Consider the following 16,303-nt stretch of genomic DNA (forward strand, 5'->3'; position numbering starts at 1 on the left):
GACAGGTTTTTATAGAAATGGATCAGGACAAAAAGAGAGAGAATCTTTTTTCCTGAAACTTTCAGAATCTCTTTACACAGAGGGGACACATGTTGATGTAGAAAATACATGAAAAAGTGGGTTTTGCATAATAGGTGACCTTTAATTCTAAAGTACTACTACTACTAAATTCCCGTTACCATGTTTTATACATCTCCTTCCTTTATTCCCGCCACAGAGCATCCAGAAATGGCAGCGCTGCTCTTCACCTCCAGCGTGTGTGTGGGTCTTATTCTCACTCTGCTTGCTGTATCAGTGCGGGTGACCTGCGGAGTTCAGCGCTCCAGAGATCACAGAATCAAACCAAAGTCTGCTAGCCAGGTGGTCAAAAGCCAGGAGCAGGACGATGATGATGATGAAGATGATGACGAAGAGGGAACAGAAAGCTCTTTAATCTCAGCTGCAGACAGGAAGGCGATATGCGACTGGGAGGGAGTGACTTATGTGAGCGAGGAGGCCGAGCGGGCGGAGAGGATCGAGCGCAGGGAGATGGTCATCCAGGAGATACGGATGAACGCCTATCTCAATGGCAGCTCATGTTAACTTAACAGGGAAACCAATGGATGCTGTTCAGCACCTTCAAGATATGTTCAGGATTCTCTGCAGCAGCTCCCAGCCGACATATTTTCTTTATTCATTGTACAGCAGTTTGTTTTGTGTTCGGACATTTTAGCAGGAGCACTTATTCAGTAAAGAATGTAATGTTGGGTAAAATGCGATACGAGCCATTTTTAAAAAGACGAACAGGATTTGATGCTGTAAAATGGGTGGTCACATAATATTATTTAGTTGTTTAAAAAAGTTTTATCAATTCAAAATCACCACTGAAACAATGAAATAATGTGTCAGGGAGTGGGATTGTTCATAAAACCTCAGTTGTTCTCATCTCATAACTTTCTTAGTTTTTGAATGAAGCCTTTCCATCAGACAAATCAAAAAAGGCACATAATAGTGTTTTCCCTACAGAATAACTACAATAGCGATTGGTAAATGTGGCAGCTGTTCATACCATAAACCCAGGATTTCAATTTCATTTTCCAGAAAAACAGTTTATTTAAGGAGCCATCTGCATTCAGTGTACAAAGTGTTTGTTTTTTTTAAATCCCGTTTTCCTTGAAACCCACCACACCTCTCTGAATCACTGCATCCACTCCGTCAACAACTCAACGCAGTGGAATTAAACTCTCATTTTGAACTCTTCAATTTCCTCATCACTGCAGGGACAAGAGCTGGAACGACAAACCGCTGTGTGGCAACTTCCTGCCTCAACACCGACGTTCATTAAAAGGTGTGTGTGAGACAAAGAGAGGAAAGGTGTAGCATCCTTGTCCCTGGGATGTAACACTGTGTTCTAATTAAATCACTATCTACTGAGCATGTGTGAAATGTCAACATGACGTTAATACCAAAATGGACAAACAAGTTTTTTTTTTTACACGGGCAAATTTGAAAAACAATTTATTAGACTTTTTCCACAACAACAATAATATAAAGAGAATATCTTAAATGTATTTCATCTGCACAGCTTCAATACAAATGTAAAATTGAGGTTAAAAACAATCAGTAAGGGAATACAAGGATCAGATTGACCTTCAAATAAATCAGGTTTTTAATTACATATTTACCCGTCCTGTCAGACAATGTCTCCAGATTTGAATTCAGATACAAATAAATACTAACATGTATTGAACTGATTTAAGGATAATGAGAATAAGGCATCATAGTCGGTTGCATGTGGAGCTGTATGGGATCAGGGCAGCAGCTCCACGGTGGGAATCTGGGTGTTAGCGTTTTTCACCTGGGCCCCCATTTGATGTTAGAGAGGCCCTGAAACTGTTTTCTGAGAGCTTGTCTGTCTGTCCACTCCGAGTCCATGTGGCTATCATCGTCTCCCTCATCTAGTTTCTGAGAATATTACAAGAGGAAGGTTAGAAAGGCACATTATGTACAAACAGGAACTCGGTTTTGCATGCGTGCCTATTTAGAAGTCCAGGAGTGTTTTGTGTCTTTGGCCTTTCCTCACCTTGAGCTCCTCCTGCCTCCTGTATTGACGCATCATCATCTGTTTCTGCTGCTCCTCAGTGATCACAGGCTCTCTCCCTGGGGCCCCCTGCCCTTTCTGAAGGGGAAATCAAAATGGATTATGTATAATGCAGCCTGTAATATACCGTAAAAATTCTCCCTTTAAGATGAAATGGCTCTCACCCTTTGGATTTTGACCACAAGCTTCGTTTTTTCATTTTTACCAATGTAGTCCTGCAGTTTTTTCCCCCTCTGCATCTCTTTGCCAGCCCACCATAGCTGGCACTCCTCCTCTGTGACCACCTGCAGAGAGGCCTGAGGTACAGACAGATGGAGAGGGTAGATGTAAAAGGAATGATTAGGGAGAAGTTCAAATGGATTCACCTCCAGATGTACCAAACAATAGTGACATTAGAAACTTATGGCGTTGTTTACTATTTTGTATGTTGACTCCAGCCAATTGCTGCAAGATAACTGAATATTGACAAAGGTGCAGCTGTTTACCTGTGTTCCTGAAAGGTCTTCCCTGTCTTCAAACTCCATCCTGATAGGGTCATGAGGAGGCAGCCCCATTGGGTAAACAATCATGACCGCACCCCTTAGTGGGTCTAGGGCGTCCTTTATCATCTCCATGGTGACACAAACATTAGCTTGGACTTGTTTCTGAAGAATGAGGAGAAAGATGTATTTAATTCAAAGTTTTGACCCTTGCTAAACAACACGATGTGAAATATTGTGTTTTTTAAAAATAATACTCACTTTGGAGATCAGTGCCTTCGCCTCTTCCACAGTTCTCATCAACACCTCTTTCATCTTATCATTTGGAGCTGGTAGAGGGAAAAGAGGGGGAGTTTCAGCCTTTTTCCTGCTTGAATTGGTATCACAACACATTTAAGCATTTAAAGAAAACTGATAGGCAACTTAACTTCTTCACAAGACAGTTTACAAGCATGCGTTTACTTTTTAAATTGCGAAGCCCAGTGTCTTACCCTGTCCGTTCCTTCTCCCAATCTCATCCCTCCTCAACACGGGCCCTCCACTGGGAACACACTTTTCTTCCCATTCATCAATCAGGTTCAGGTCCACGATCTGCTCCTCTGTCAGCCCCTGCATGTTGGGGGGCAGTGGGGTGCCATGGTCAGCCAGCTCTGGGATCTCTGAGGGTGCATAAAATAATGAACAAATTCATGTAAATGTATCCAACAAGACTGAAAGATCTTATTTACAAGAGCCATTTGTGCGGAAATGTTGTTGAGACCTTGAACAGATTACTTATTCAGACATTCAGTTACTGATAATTAATAAAAACATAGTTTTTAAGCAATTTAAGAGTATTTATCCTCCAACCGAGTGTAAGCATTGGTTTGAGAGATGTGTATGAGCACGCGCAGTGTGTGTTCTGCGGTTATATTAAGGACTCGACGACAGTAATAAACTGAGGCGCTGTCTGTGATGCTCAAAAAATACTAAAGTTCCTGAGTTTTTGTTACACAGAAGTATCTTTGAAGCCCTAACACCTCGGACGTTACACCAGTTTAAACAGTAGTAACGTGTGAATTCAGCCTACTGAAGCTTATCATCCATATAAAGTGTTAAAAGTAAATATTCCTACTTTACCTGAACATATCCGTTCCACTTTGAGCCTCCCGTTGTAAATGGCTGTAATTTGCTGAATCACCGACTCCACAGGCGCGAGCACAGTGGTGTCGAAAAGAAACTGGCTTTCATCTCCACGCTTCACATGCAGCTGCACCATCTCGAGAAGTAGCTTACCGTCTGTTTTACCACCTAAAAGAGACGTTTCAGGATATAAATAAATGCGACTTTTGTTGTTGAATATAGCCGGAACAACACGAATAGTTTGAGTGTGGAAACACAGTAGCCGGGGTCAGGGGGAAACAGTGTAACCATAGCAACAGTTGAGTCCACAAGTTAGCTTTCAACTAGCAAGCGAGTAAAGCTATTTACATTTTAAACGCTCAACTGTTTAAGGGTCATGTCATTATATAAACTGAAAATGGTGTTACCTGTGTAGTGAAACGACAAGCACAAGACAGTACGTTCAATGTTCCGACTGAGCTTAGAGTTTGTTTACAACACACAACCGGTGAAAGTATTAGCTAAACGTGAATCCAACATGGATTGAATTCTTCTTCGTGTGAAAAACCAAGGGCAGGTTATAAACAATCCAATCAGTATTACTGTCCTCTAGCGGTAACACATGGTAACACTGTGGCCAATAAGGTATGTTTTTGAACAATCTTTAATCCCTGGTTTGTCCTACTATACCAGAAGAAAAGGATAATTAACCCATTTACCTTGGCTATATGTTTACTTTCATTGACATTATATCACAGTGACTGACTATAACTGGATAAGAGACTACTCTAAAGTAATTTAACAAATTCAACAACTAAAATGACACAAAGATGATATGATAAAGGGTTTTTTGTTGGGTGTTTTCTCCTTAAATGCTGCATGGGTCCAATGACAGAGGGTGGCGTATGCTGTACAGATTGTGAAGCCATCTGAAGCAAATTTGTAATATTGGGCTATAAAAAATAAAAAACACTTCACACAAACATGTAATGCCTGTACAACTTTGATATTAAGTATAATAGGTGTATGATGTTTAATTATCTATGATGTTCACACAGTTACATTCTGCAGTCAGAGGCGACACACATGAACATATAGGGTCGACTTACATTTATTTTTGCATACATACATAAACGGCTTCATACATAAATGTGCAATCTGCTGTGCACTTAAAATATGGAACGTTGGATATTAACACAAATCGCAGCTTCATGTTTTCTCTTGAATACATACAGAATATGTTCAACAACACAGACTCTTCATTTACTATGGATTATAGCCATAAAAAGGGACACCAACCTCACAAAAAGAGCAATTTGTTTCCTATAAAATCTCATCTTGTACATGACATGACACAAAGCGCTGGCTAGTCACCTACTGAATCTACTGCACACATTTGGATAACACAATAAATGCATTTTAGTGATGACACCGACATGTAAGCAAAGGCGACCTGATACACTTGCTTACATAGATAGCTACTGCATTCAGTGCAGAGAATGAAGATTATTTATATTTGTTTGACATTTGCAGAAGCGTTAGTTAGCTGGTACTTTCTTGTGTCATCCTCAAGGAGCCATCAAAAATGATTATAGGACCACACTTTTACTGATACTTTTGCAAAAATACTTATCATCATTGATGCTGACCTTTACAACTCAACAGCAGGTAGTACAGGGGAAAATACTGACACATCACCTCTGACAACACCACACGCACCCCCATGGATGGTTACGAAATCAGCGAGGCTCAGTAACAATTACTCTCAACCGGAGGAAACAGCTATGGGTTAGATATTACAGGCGGACCGTCAAACGTCAAATCACACTACTGTCTGGAATGTGGGCCACTGCGCCTGGGAAGGACACAACAAACAGTCAACTGGAAATGATAATCGGGCGATGCTTTTCAGCATACAGTGTAGTTGAGTTTGTATATTCAGTCAAGGTGGTTGGTGCTTTGAGGAATAAGAGTCCTTTGTCTTTGTTAACATTGTTGCATACAGTGAGGCCCCTCCACAGCCCTTGGAGGCTATAGAGCGGAAATACAGTGACAGCCATGCGCTAGTGAATACAGTGGCTGTTAGTTCAGCAAATACACTGCGTCTTAAATGAGAAGATTTCCAAGGGGAAAAGCTTTGATCATTTCCTAACTCCGTACACACACACACACACTCACATCCAAACACAAGCACGGCAACAGGCGATATGCACCTCAAACACGACACATTACTTCTCACCACAGATATTAACAATATATATTTAGAGTAAATGTTCTGAGAAATTAAAAGCATGTCTTGTGCAATGAACAAAAGCTGAAGTAAAAAAATGTGCCCTCTTCTTATTAGGCATGGCTTGGCCTGGCCGCCACGTTTACTGACCCGAATCATAGTACTTTGAGTAACAGAAGTATACAAACGCACCGGCCACATTCTCTGAATTTACAACAGTGTGTTTAAATGCTTTGGATAAATCAGGAAGAATAAAAACACTGCAGAGGTGGAAAGGTCATCTGCTCAACCCGCTGGCTCTCATTTGTTGTCATTCTGCCATCAGCAAGAATACAACCAAGAGAGCTCATACAGCCTGTCAGTGCATATCAGTAACATTGTGCAAACCACTGATACAGCCATCACAAACACAATATACACATATAGCGAATCGGTTCCATGTTGAAAACCTACATTTATACATAAATCACTATGTATAGGTTTTGATATAGAGCTCCAAAATATACTCAGCTAAGCGTAACAGCCCACGTACAAGGAATGATGACGGAATAGAGAGAGGAAGAACATAACGTCTTACGATCAACTGGATGATAGTCAGTCCAGCGGCAGTGAACAGTTTGACTGGCTATGAACACTTTCTTGCGGTTGTTCACGCCGTGGTTTCAGCGAGGAGGCAATGACAACCCAGTGCAACAAAAAGTACATTCAAGTTCAAAGCGAGCGCACAATATGCATTTTAAACGTGCACTCATTAGACACAAAATACCAGAACATACAGACTATTTAGGACTATGTAAAAACCTTCAGTGCATAGCCTTCTACTTCCTGTAAACTGAGAAGGTAGAGGATTCCTCTCTACTTTAAGAAGCGTGCTCTGATGTCAGTCCAAATGATGCATTTTGCCAGTGAATGGCAAGCTAACACTGAGCCTCGCAGGCGAATGCAGTTTGCTGCACGGCCACACATACATGTCTATATATTGCACAGCTGGCTAAACATATGATTTGTGCGTATAGATGTACTTTATATAGTTCTATAATGTAGACACAGGCACGAGTTTGCTGCCCTGAAGAAAAAATGAACATCAGAACAATTCATATTCAAATAAATGTAAAGGGATAAGCAAACATCTCTGTGGGAAACTTAGCACACAGGCTCACACATGTTACTGCTGAAGATAAATATTACGTTCCTGTGACTCAGAAGGGGATTGGTCTATACCTTTTAAATACTCTCTTTTGTACATACACACACATATACACATTTATCATAGATCTATACATATCTGGATATGCCCTTTACGTATTAAGAGTGGTCCCAGCTTTCTGTTGGGAACAAGCAGTCGTCGCTCAGACCCTCTGGGAGGCTTGGGTTGCTGGGTACAGTTCTGGTCGGGATGGGAGGAGGGAGCGTTGGGAATACTGAAGGGACCGAGGATAACCAGTCGGGCTCCGAGTCAAACACAGAGCGGGAGGGGAGAGTCTGTGTTTGTCCCACGAGGGAACTTGAAGGGAAGACGGGGGCCTGTGGCGTTTTGGTTGGATGTTGAAAATCCAAATCATCATCAAAAGTGACCCAACTCTTTGTGGGTTTACCGACTGAGGGGGGTGGCAGGCGACGAGGTGCGAGGACAGGGGGAACGGAGGAGGGAGGAGCCAGAGGCAAGGAGGGGACAGGAGACGGGGCGGGGGGGAGAAGAGGGTCAGCTGTGGGGTTGAAAGCGGGCGACGGTCCAAACAGGGAGGCGGTCCTCTGGAGCTGGGAGGTGGGGGCCGCAGACATGGGGACGAGGGGCTGAGTGAACGCAGACATGGTCCTCTGAATGTTTGGCGTCGGGACGGAGCTGAAGTCCGGGGTGAGCGGGCGGCTGGGCTGATACCGCTGCGCCAGAGGGCCCGTGAAGGGGTTGGTGCTGTTGGGACGGGCGGGGAGCGGGTCGGGAAGGAGGGGGCCGGGGGGGGCCCACAGCGTCTCCTGAGAGCGGCAACGAGATGGGACCGGAGGAGGCGGGAGCAGGGAGGAGGAGAAAGGGGACGCGGCGGAAGAAGAGGAGGAGGAGGAGGAAGAGTCGAGCGGCTGCAGGTCTGAGAGGGCGGAGGACTGGAGGGAGAAGGATAAAGGGAGAGTGTTGGAGGATACAGGAACAGAGGGGGGGGCACGCAGAGAGGCGCCTCTGTTCAGGGACTGGGTGGTGTGCCAGGGGGAGGGGGAGGGGAGTAAATCAGAGGTGAGTGGGTCGAAGGGGTCCGGCTTCCATTGTGCTTCTCTTTGGATTCCATTCAGTCCATTCGTCTAGGGAGGAACAAAACAAGAAAAAGACATTCAGTGTAGGAACTCATGGAACTGAATGGATTGTATTATTTCTTTAGATAAGAACAACGGTTAAAGATACCCCCTGGAACAAACAGTTATGATGTGCATCTGTGTGTGACTTGATCAATAATGCCACTTCTCCATAGGGTACCTTTAACCTGTCCAACTTGAATACACTACAGCTAGCATTGATGAAAGTATCACAGTCCGCATACAATCACCAACTCTAAAACAAATGGATGTCAAGTCAAATCATATTATGAAGTCTTTGCGTATGTGCTCACTCTGCACACCTTGGACACAGTGAGCAGATAGGAAAGGATCAGTCAAGGGGAACAACAAACATCTTTTTTCATGTCATGTATGGTTTGTTATGACAAAAAGAAGACAAAGGATGCTCCCTTTTGTGAGCCTAACACAAAACAATGCATGGACTTGCAGTGGTCTAATAACATCCAGGTTAAAACAACAATAATATAAATAGGAGGGGACGTAGGACTGTTTTTTATGAAATGAGGAAAGGACGAGGTTATTAGGTGCAATGTATGGGGGGGGGGTAATAACATCAGAGCAGAGGACTGTTGTGCTATGGAGGATGAGACAAAGAGGTGGTGTAATTTAAAGTACCTGTTACCCTGAGGGCTTCTCCAGCTTGTGAGAGAGAGGCAAATGTATCAGAGAGACAAAAGCAGGAAGAATGACACAAACACTAAGCTCATTGGATGTGAGACAAAGCAGCAGAAAGAGGCTAATTCTCCATCACCGACACTTACATCATTTATCATCAAATATCTTGTCTAATCAGCAGAATTTGAGCAAGCATCTGTAATACATTATTTAACAACGAAAAAGGTCAGGATGATCTTAGTGTTTTAAATACACAATACACTCAGTGTTCTCTGTACAGTTGCTGAAATTCCAATAGTTGAATGAAAAGGAAGTTGGCACCAACCTGGGCAGCTGGGGCTGTTTCAGTCTTGGCAGCCTCAGGTGGCAGAGCTTGATTGGATCGGGAGCGTGGGGGGGGTTTGGGAGAGGCGAGGCCCTGCGGAGACCCTGCAGAGGCAGCAGCAGCAGCAGAAGCAGAGGAAGCAGGGGGCCCGACTTTAGGAGCCTGCTGTGGCTGGAGTGGAGCTTGAAGGGTGGGCTGCATGGGGGCCTGCATGGGGGCCTGGAACTGGGGCTGAGCTGGAGGGGCCGCTGAGTGGGGCTGAGCTGGAGGGGCCGCTGAGTGGGGCTGCATGGGGGCCTGCATGGGGGCCTGCATGGGGGCCTGCATGGGGGCCTGCATGGGAGCCTGCATGGGGGGCGGAGCCTGGGGTCTCGCTATCTGGGGCTCTGCTGGAGGAATACCTGGGGGAGCAAACGGGACAGAGTTCAGGCTTCAGCGCATCTCATTTAAAGGTCACCTACTATGCAAAATCCACTTTTCATGTCTCTTCTACATCAACATGGACACATGTTGATGTAGAAGAGACATGAAAAGTGGATTTTGCATAGTAGGTGACCTTTAAATGAGATGCGCTGAAGCCTGAACTCTGTCCCGTTTGCTCCCCCANTACGGGTAAAGAAAAACATCATTTTGATTTTCTTGAATATCTTTTAATACTGTGTTCTCCAAAAAGTGAAATCAAAGCATCAAACACTTCGTATACATTACATGTGAATTATTTTCTATTCCACGTTTCCTCCCGGCCCTTTCCTACCGCTACGTACCTTTTGACACCAAGATTAGAGGTAAAAAGAGTGAAAGGGAGAGACAAGAAACAGCAAAGACAGAAAAAACAGCTTATCTATTCTTCGTTGGTGCACTAAGACAACTACCCAATTGTCGGAAATGTATTTACATTCAAAATACAATCAGTCCAAAACAAACTAATTCAGCAAACATTGTCTCTGACCAAATGTACAAAAGTTAATTAATAGGCTTAACCTCCGTAATTCATTGTAGTGTGAAGTTGGAAAGCATGGGAATATTTGCTACGACAGCAGTTAAACAAACACGTCAGTTTTAATCCCTATGGATAAAGGTAAATTTACCTGTTCTTGTGGGGGAGGCTCTACAAGTGCTACTTTTAATGCTGCTACATAATGTTCGGCGAGAGGTCCTTATATAAATAAAAATCACTATGACTACTCGAATAAAATGGCAAGTTACATTTTTGACATTCAGGCGATAGGTGAGGAGAGATGTCACAGGAACAAGAGAGGGTCTTTAATAATCCAGTTCTTCTGTTTAGTTATCTCATTCAAAGCTGAAATTTAATTAATAAGAAATTCTTGTGATTACCCTGTTTGTAACATTAGTTCGTTGCGTTCTTGCGCTTTGGTTGAGCTTTGGTTACCTTTTCAGAGACCTAAGGAAATCCTTCAATGACGTATGAGAACGCATTATTTAAAACTTGAAAGACACAGTGGACTCTCGACGGTTATTTTTTAGATTGATCGTTATTCAAGCATCTCAAAAATCATCGGTAGTATAAATAAGTGACAATCCGAGATACAGTTTCTCAAATCTTAAGTATGCTTGTAATTGACATCTTTCTTTTAAGAGTAGTTAAACTGGTGTTACTTGTATACAAAAAAATCTTGAGATCCATGAAAATATTGTTTTCGTACGCCGTCAAAAGGTGCTGGTATAGCATTAAGATCCACAACACAATAAACGTCCCAGTTCTCCTAACATGCTGGCAAGGTTAATTTCTACCAACCTGTAACTTAACCCAAACAAGTGATAAACCTAACCCATCCTCTAATTAATTTAGCCATTGTGCCTATGACGCAACACAGATTACCCCTAATCCCTACAAAACTGCCTGTTATTTACAAGCGGCTCAATTCGTGTGGTTCGTTTTCTGAAAGCTTGTTTGTTCATTGTGCGATTAAATCACTGATATACACTGGTGTAAACACTGATTTCTCAATGCAAGCCAGAAGAGTAATTAGGACCCTGAGGGTAACGTGGAGTTAGTAGAGTATGACAGGGCAGCTATGGACCAAAACTGTTGCTATAAATAATTTGTGTAATATTCCAAAGGGCTGGTTCTCTTAGTATTTCATTTATAGAGGAAATTGATTTGAGTTTATAATGTTTCTGTAGAGAAGTCTATTATAAATAATTTAATTAAATTAGAAGTAATTCCTGAACAATATTTCTTGAAAATAAATATCAGTTAGCCTGAACTTATACTCAAAAAGAATAAAAAGAGTTATAGAGATAAGAAACCCAGTAGAGTTATGAGGGTGAAGAAAGGGCGACATAATTCTTTGCCACACTTCATAAAAGGTAAACAGAGATTAACCTTGTTTGTTTAACCTACATAGCTTATAGGACATCTAACAGTCCCACCGTATGTATGTTGATTGACAACAGGGTTAGTTATTCTTCCTTTTCCATCGGGTACATCCATATTCACTTGTGTTCCATAGGTGATATTTCAGTCAACACGTCGTTTCTCCACCTCAGCGTTAATAAATAAAACAGGAGCAAATAATTCATTTTCACATTAAAAACTGGAAAGACCTTCACAGTACATGCTTGCCTAGCAAAAACAGTAAATAAAATAATAACGTATAAACATTCAATTAAAAAATTTAAACCGAATTCTGTTTGTTAGTTTTTCCTCCCTTGTTTTGGGTCCTGTAGGGCTATGTGTTTCAGTTGGTAACTGTTGGGCATGTGAGCACGGACAAAAACAGATGCACATTCCCTGAGGGTATAATACAAACGCAGACGTAGTTTTTGCAAATTGACCTGAGGATCCAAAGAGAGTAGCTCATGGACACGACGCTGTAGGAGACCCTGCAAAAAGCAGATAATGATGGAGGGGTTCCACAGGTTTGGTCGTTTCCCACATAATTAAAACTATCAGTGTTGATACTTAACATCAAGATGTTTTCAAATACACCTTGAGGCGAATCATTGCTTTACAGACAATTCTTTATCCTATAGTCTGTGAAAGTCAAATTCTTGGTCGTTCTCTGCGGTGAAATTAGCAGGACTGAGTTAAGCCTGTTGGGGGGAACATTTGGAAACTGTATCCCAAGACAGTATAGCTTAATTTCATTGGAGGTATTATTTTTAAAACATTCAGATTGTTTGTTGTTTGTGGCCACGGTGTTACTTTCCTCTGTACTGTTTTTGTGTTTGCGTGGGACTGTGCAGGGAGGTTTCACTACTGTTGATCTGCTGTCACTATCATACAATATGTACAGTCTGATCAAGACCTTTGGATCTATTACAAAGCAGCAATTGGGGACAGGAGAAGTATTCAGTTTCATATTTATGTTTTTAATTTTGTTTCACTTGATGACAACACCAGCTGTCGAGAACTTCTTCCGGCTTTGCCCAGGAATGTCACGAGACGACAAGGAGACACGGGCTTGTTTTCTTTGTACTTAATAAAATGCCACCACATTCAAACATCATGGAAATAAAGAGAATTAGTAATTAAATACGGACATGTAGCCTATCTCTGAAAAGGGAGCGACACAAGCGGAAGTTACACTGATTGGGGACACTTTGTGTGTGGGCGTTGGCCGGGGCCAGGGATAATTCTGATGGTCGCTGCCCTGTGAGTGGTTTGTTCCCTGGTCCAGGGAGGTTTTGATTGGCTTGTGGGAGGGAGCATATTGAGCCTGCTGCGACCGTGCAGTGGAGGTGGAGAGTCAACCGCGACAGGTGAGGAGGAAAGAAAGAGGATGAGGGGACGGGGAGGTGGAGAGGGTGGTGCAGAGGGGAGGAAGGGGGACATGAGGGGGCTGGTGTGGGCAGACGCCAAGAAGCTCGGTCGTATTGCTGTTCGACTAAAGCTCTTTCTCAGTGCTCTCTTCTAATCCGAATGTGGAGGTTAGAGTTCTCTTGACAGTTGCCTGCAGGAAAAATCACAGGGAGTTTAACAAAGCAGTTAATTATACTGTTTTTCATCAATTATAGTTCTAGATTTTACAAACATGTCTACTGAAGTGTTGGCTCGAAACACCTAACAGATCATGCTCATCATAAACCCCCCTCTTGTTCAGCCTGTTCAAAAAGTGCTGATTCTTTGCATTTCTTCAATCGCGAGGATGCTTGCTTGGTAGCACAGCTCCGAGTAACTTGCTTCAGAAGCCTAGCAGAATCCTTTCCTGGGCTTTCGAAAAACGAAGAGTGGAACAGGCTAGCCAAGTTGCAGTGGCGTTTCATATGAGAGCCCCGCCATTACATTTCCGCCAGATTGGGGGGAATTCGTCCCGTGCGCAGGGACATTGTGGGGATTAAAGACGCAAAATCTACCAGTGCAGCCTCGAAATTACCCAAACCCAAGGGACGCGGCCTCGGTGGGATTCAAGTATGCTGGAGTTGGAACAGTCCTTCGCGGGCACTCGAGCGTATAGCTCCTTTAATATTGGCCTTGGCAGCGTTTCGTAGATTGAGAACGCCCACTGTCTGTTACTTTAGAGGAAAATAAGGGAGGCCCCCTCCCCACGCCTCTGAGAGATATTTGGTTAAAAAGAACACAATGGTGGCTCTAGGAGGAGATTCAGGTGATATGAGGTGTGTGTGTGTGTGTGTGTGGTGTGGGGTTACCTTGGTTTGGTGGTATTGGCTAATCACTTATGACATCATAAAGTGGCCAAAATCTGATCAGCTCATTTTCAGACAGGTTTTTATAGAAATGGATCAGGACAAAAAGAGAGAGAATCTTTTTTCCTGAAACTTTCAGAGTCTCTTTACACAGAGGGGACACATGTTGATGTAGAAGAGACGTGAACAAGTGGATTTTGCATAGTAGGTGACCTTTAAACAGAGACAGACTAAATGTATGGGATGAAGAGTCAGAATGTGTCTCACCGGGAGACGCTTCGGTTATTGTCAATACGAGCCTTGAGATCTTCATTCTGCTGCTGTAGAACCTGCACCTTCTCCTCAAGGAACACGTTCTTTTGGGCCTGCTCAAAAGTAGAGTACAACCACAGTGTAATCTTCATTCACTATACCGTCATGCGCATGAGTGTGTTGAGTTTTTCTGAGCCTACCACTTTCTCCAGGTCCGAGATCTTTTCTCTTGCTGGTGGATCTGGCTGGTTCTTCATTTCCACAACCTCCTTTAAGCTCTTTAGATTCTTGCTGAATGTGTTGGTATGGAGCCAAAGCATCCTGTAACAGACAAAACAAATCACAAGGAATAAGATAAAGATGAAATGGTGTTTAGAGAAGTATAGCAGTTGCCTTTGAATTTCCCAAAGGCCTGTGGTGAACTCACAACACTATCTGTTCGTCTGTGCTCCTCCTCAAAAGCTTCCTCAAAGCCGGTTTGGCTTTTTTCTTCAGAGTTTCGTTTTGAAATGTTGAGGGTATCCACCTGATCCTGAAAAAAAGCATCCAAACACAATAACAAACCACGGGCCTAGGAATTACAGCAACCAAAAAAAATAAAACCCAGACATAACAAACCTGTTAGAGCCAAGCCGGAGTTTCTCAAAATTCCTCTCTAAGAGGCGATCTTCTGTTGCTCTATGGGAAGCTTTTCTTAAGGTCTGCACCAGATTCAGAATAATAAAAGGAGTTTCAAGCCAATGGCTCCAACTCCTTTACAGGAAAAGAAAACGGCCCGAGAAGGACAGTTCAAGGTTATTTTGTTTTCCTCCTTTCTTCCCATCTTGTGATTCTCTCTTCATTCGTTAACTACACGTTTATTTTGCTCTCAATATTATTTATTATTATTTTTGTTTTAAACGGGCCCTCGTAAAATCTCACCCCCTCATTGGTGCCGGGCCGTCGCTCCTCGGTGGCACGTTGCCCATTGGTGTGTTATGGCATATCTCTGATTCTCTTTGAACGCCTGCCGTGGGGTTTGCGTTGACAGTTTATTTCCTCCACCTAAAACACCAAGCACGGTACACTCATCGATTCAGTTTTTCCACGTCAAGGGTAAAAGAAAAGTTCTCGTCCCCCATGATGCCGTCCTCTTTCTGTCACCTGTTCTTGTTGCTGAGTCCCTAGGGGGTGGCCTTGTCCTCCACTCTGGCCAGAGCGAGCTCCTCCTTCAGGGTGTTCGGGCCTCGGGCTTGAGTGGACCCTTCCTGGCAGCCCCCTCCTCCACCGGCCCGGAGCTCGCCTTCCTTCTGCCAGCTGCACAGCTCAGTCAGCTTCTCGTCGCTCAGAACGCCTCCTCCAGTGCCGTTTCTTCTCGCTCGTGGAGGTTCCTTCTCCCAGCGCGCTGGGAGTGTGGACCGGCTGGTGTGTAGGAAGCAGGAGAAATCTCTAATGATGTTTTCTTATGGAGAGAGGCAGAGATGAATAGGCACTTCAAATGGGTACCCACCAACTGACTACAAACTACTACTACTAAAACAAGGGTAAGTGCACTTTCATTTAGAAAATGTGGCCGATTTACCAACGATTAAAAATACCACAGGGCATCAACGATTGATGTTAAAAAGACCTAAGTTTATATTTTATCTTCATGGTTTTAGCCCACCTTTATAGTTTATCAAATCTGCTTTAGAATAACACCCAAAGCCAGAATTCCAAAGTCTGGGTACGTCTTTTCAAACACCTCGTTGTCAAAAGACAAAATTTCAGGCCCCTTGGTTTCTAGTTTCTTGACTATTGAAAAACATCCCCTGGTGTTGTGGGTTTCCTCCATTTATTTCTGAGGTTTCGTATGAATCTGGTCTTGGGCTTTTCTTTTCGCCCCACTTTTTCCGCACCCAGTTTCCTTCTTCCTGCATTCATTTTTTCATTTGCGCGAAGGGGAGCAGTAGATTTTTCGTTTGGATTTTCTTTTCCGGTGTTTTTATTCTTGGAGAAACAAAAAGGGGATAAGACCCCAACGACTGGTTCAGCAAGAGGTGTTCTGTGAGCCATCCGTACCGGCTGCGATTTAATTCCTGAGAGTGATGCTGGTTGTTCCCCCCTTTTTGTTTACTCTCTCTCCGTCTCTCTCTGCTCAACTTGCCCACCCAGGTGGGCGGGTGGTTTCCTGGTCCTCGCGCCCGAATTTGTCCCGCACGCAGCTTTACAAAAAAAAGAAGCGGCAACCGCGTGGAGGGGCTAGTGGAGGAGGGCGGGGAAGAGTGCGAAGGGGGCTTTTGTGCTCTTTTGGCCTATCCCGC

The 16,303-nt window shown here is 43.4% G+C and overlaps 2 protein-coding genes across 3 annotated transcripts in view; both read right to left on the reverse strand.

Annotated features, from left to right (window-relative positions):
* Positions 1 to 1,481: 1,481 nt before the first annotated feature.
* On the reverse strand, positions 1,482 to 4,606 carry cfap298 (cilia and flagella associated protein 298). 2 transcript variants are annotated; one of them, XM_010783021.1, is made up of 9 exons: positions 4,147 to 4,606; positions 4,089 to 4,109; positions 3,679 to 3,849; positions 3,051 to 3,218; positions 2,821 to 2,888; positions 2,566 to 2,724; positions 2,245 to 2,376; positions 2,063 to 2,158; positions 1,486 to 1,944 (listed from the first exon to the last, which is right to left on the reverse strand). In XM_010783021.1, exons 3-9 carry the CDS (start codon positions 3,815 to 3,817, stop codon positions 1,834 to 1,836), a joined length of 873 nt encoding a protein of 290 aa, XP_010781323.1. In that variant the 5' UTR covers positions 3,818 to 3,849; positions 4,089 to 4,109; positions 4,147 to 4,606; the 3' UTR covers positions 1,486 to 1,833. The 2 variants fall into 2 exon arrangements, with proteins under 2 accessions (XP_010781322.1, XP_010781323.1); XM_010783020.1 differs by having other exon boundaries at positions 1,482 to 1,944; positions 4,089 to 4,605.
* A 147-nt stretch (positions 4,607 to 4,753) lies between these two features.
* Positions 4,754 to 16,303, reverse strand: part of LOC104955645 (vegetative cell wall protein gp1-like) — an 18,016-nt gene continuing 6,466 nt past the window's right edge. Inside the window, exons 3-4 of the mRNA XM_010783022.1 lie at positions 9,156 to 9,556; positions 4,754 to 8,182 (exon numbers count right to left, since the gene is read on the reverse strand). Coding sequence (XP_010781324.1) covers positions 7,196 to 8,182; positions 9,156 to 9,506 — 1,338 coding nt within the window. The 5' untranslated portion in view covers positions 9,507 to 9,556 and the 3' untranslated portion in view covers positions 4,754 to 7,195. The remainder of the gene's footprint in view (positions 8,183 to 9,155; positions 9,557 to 16,303) is intronic.

This window comes from Notothenia coriiceps, unplaced genomic scaffold, assembly GCF_000735185.1.
Source record: "Notothenia coriiceps isolate Sejong01 unplaced genomic scaffold, NC01 NC01_scaffold00024668, whole genome shotgun sequence".
In the NCBI taxonomy this organism is placed as follows: Eukaryota; Metazoa; Chordata; class Actinopteri; order Perciformes; family Nototheniidae; genus Notothenia; species Notothenia coriiceps.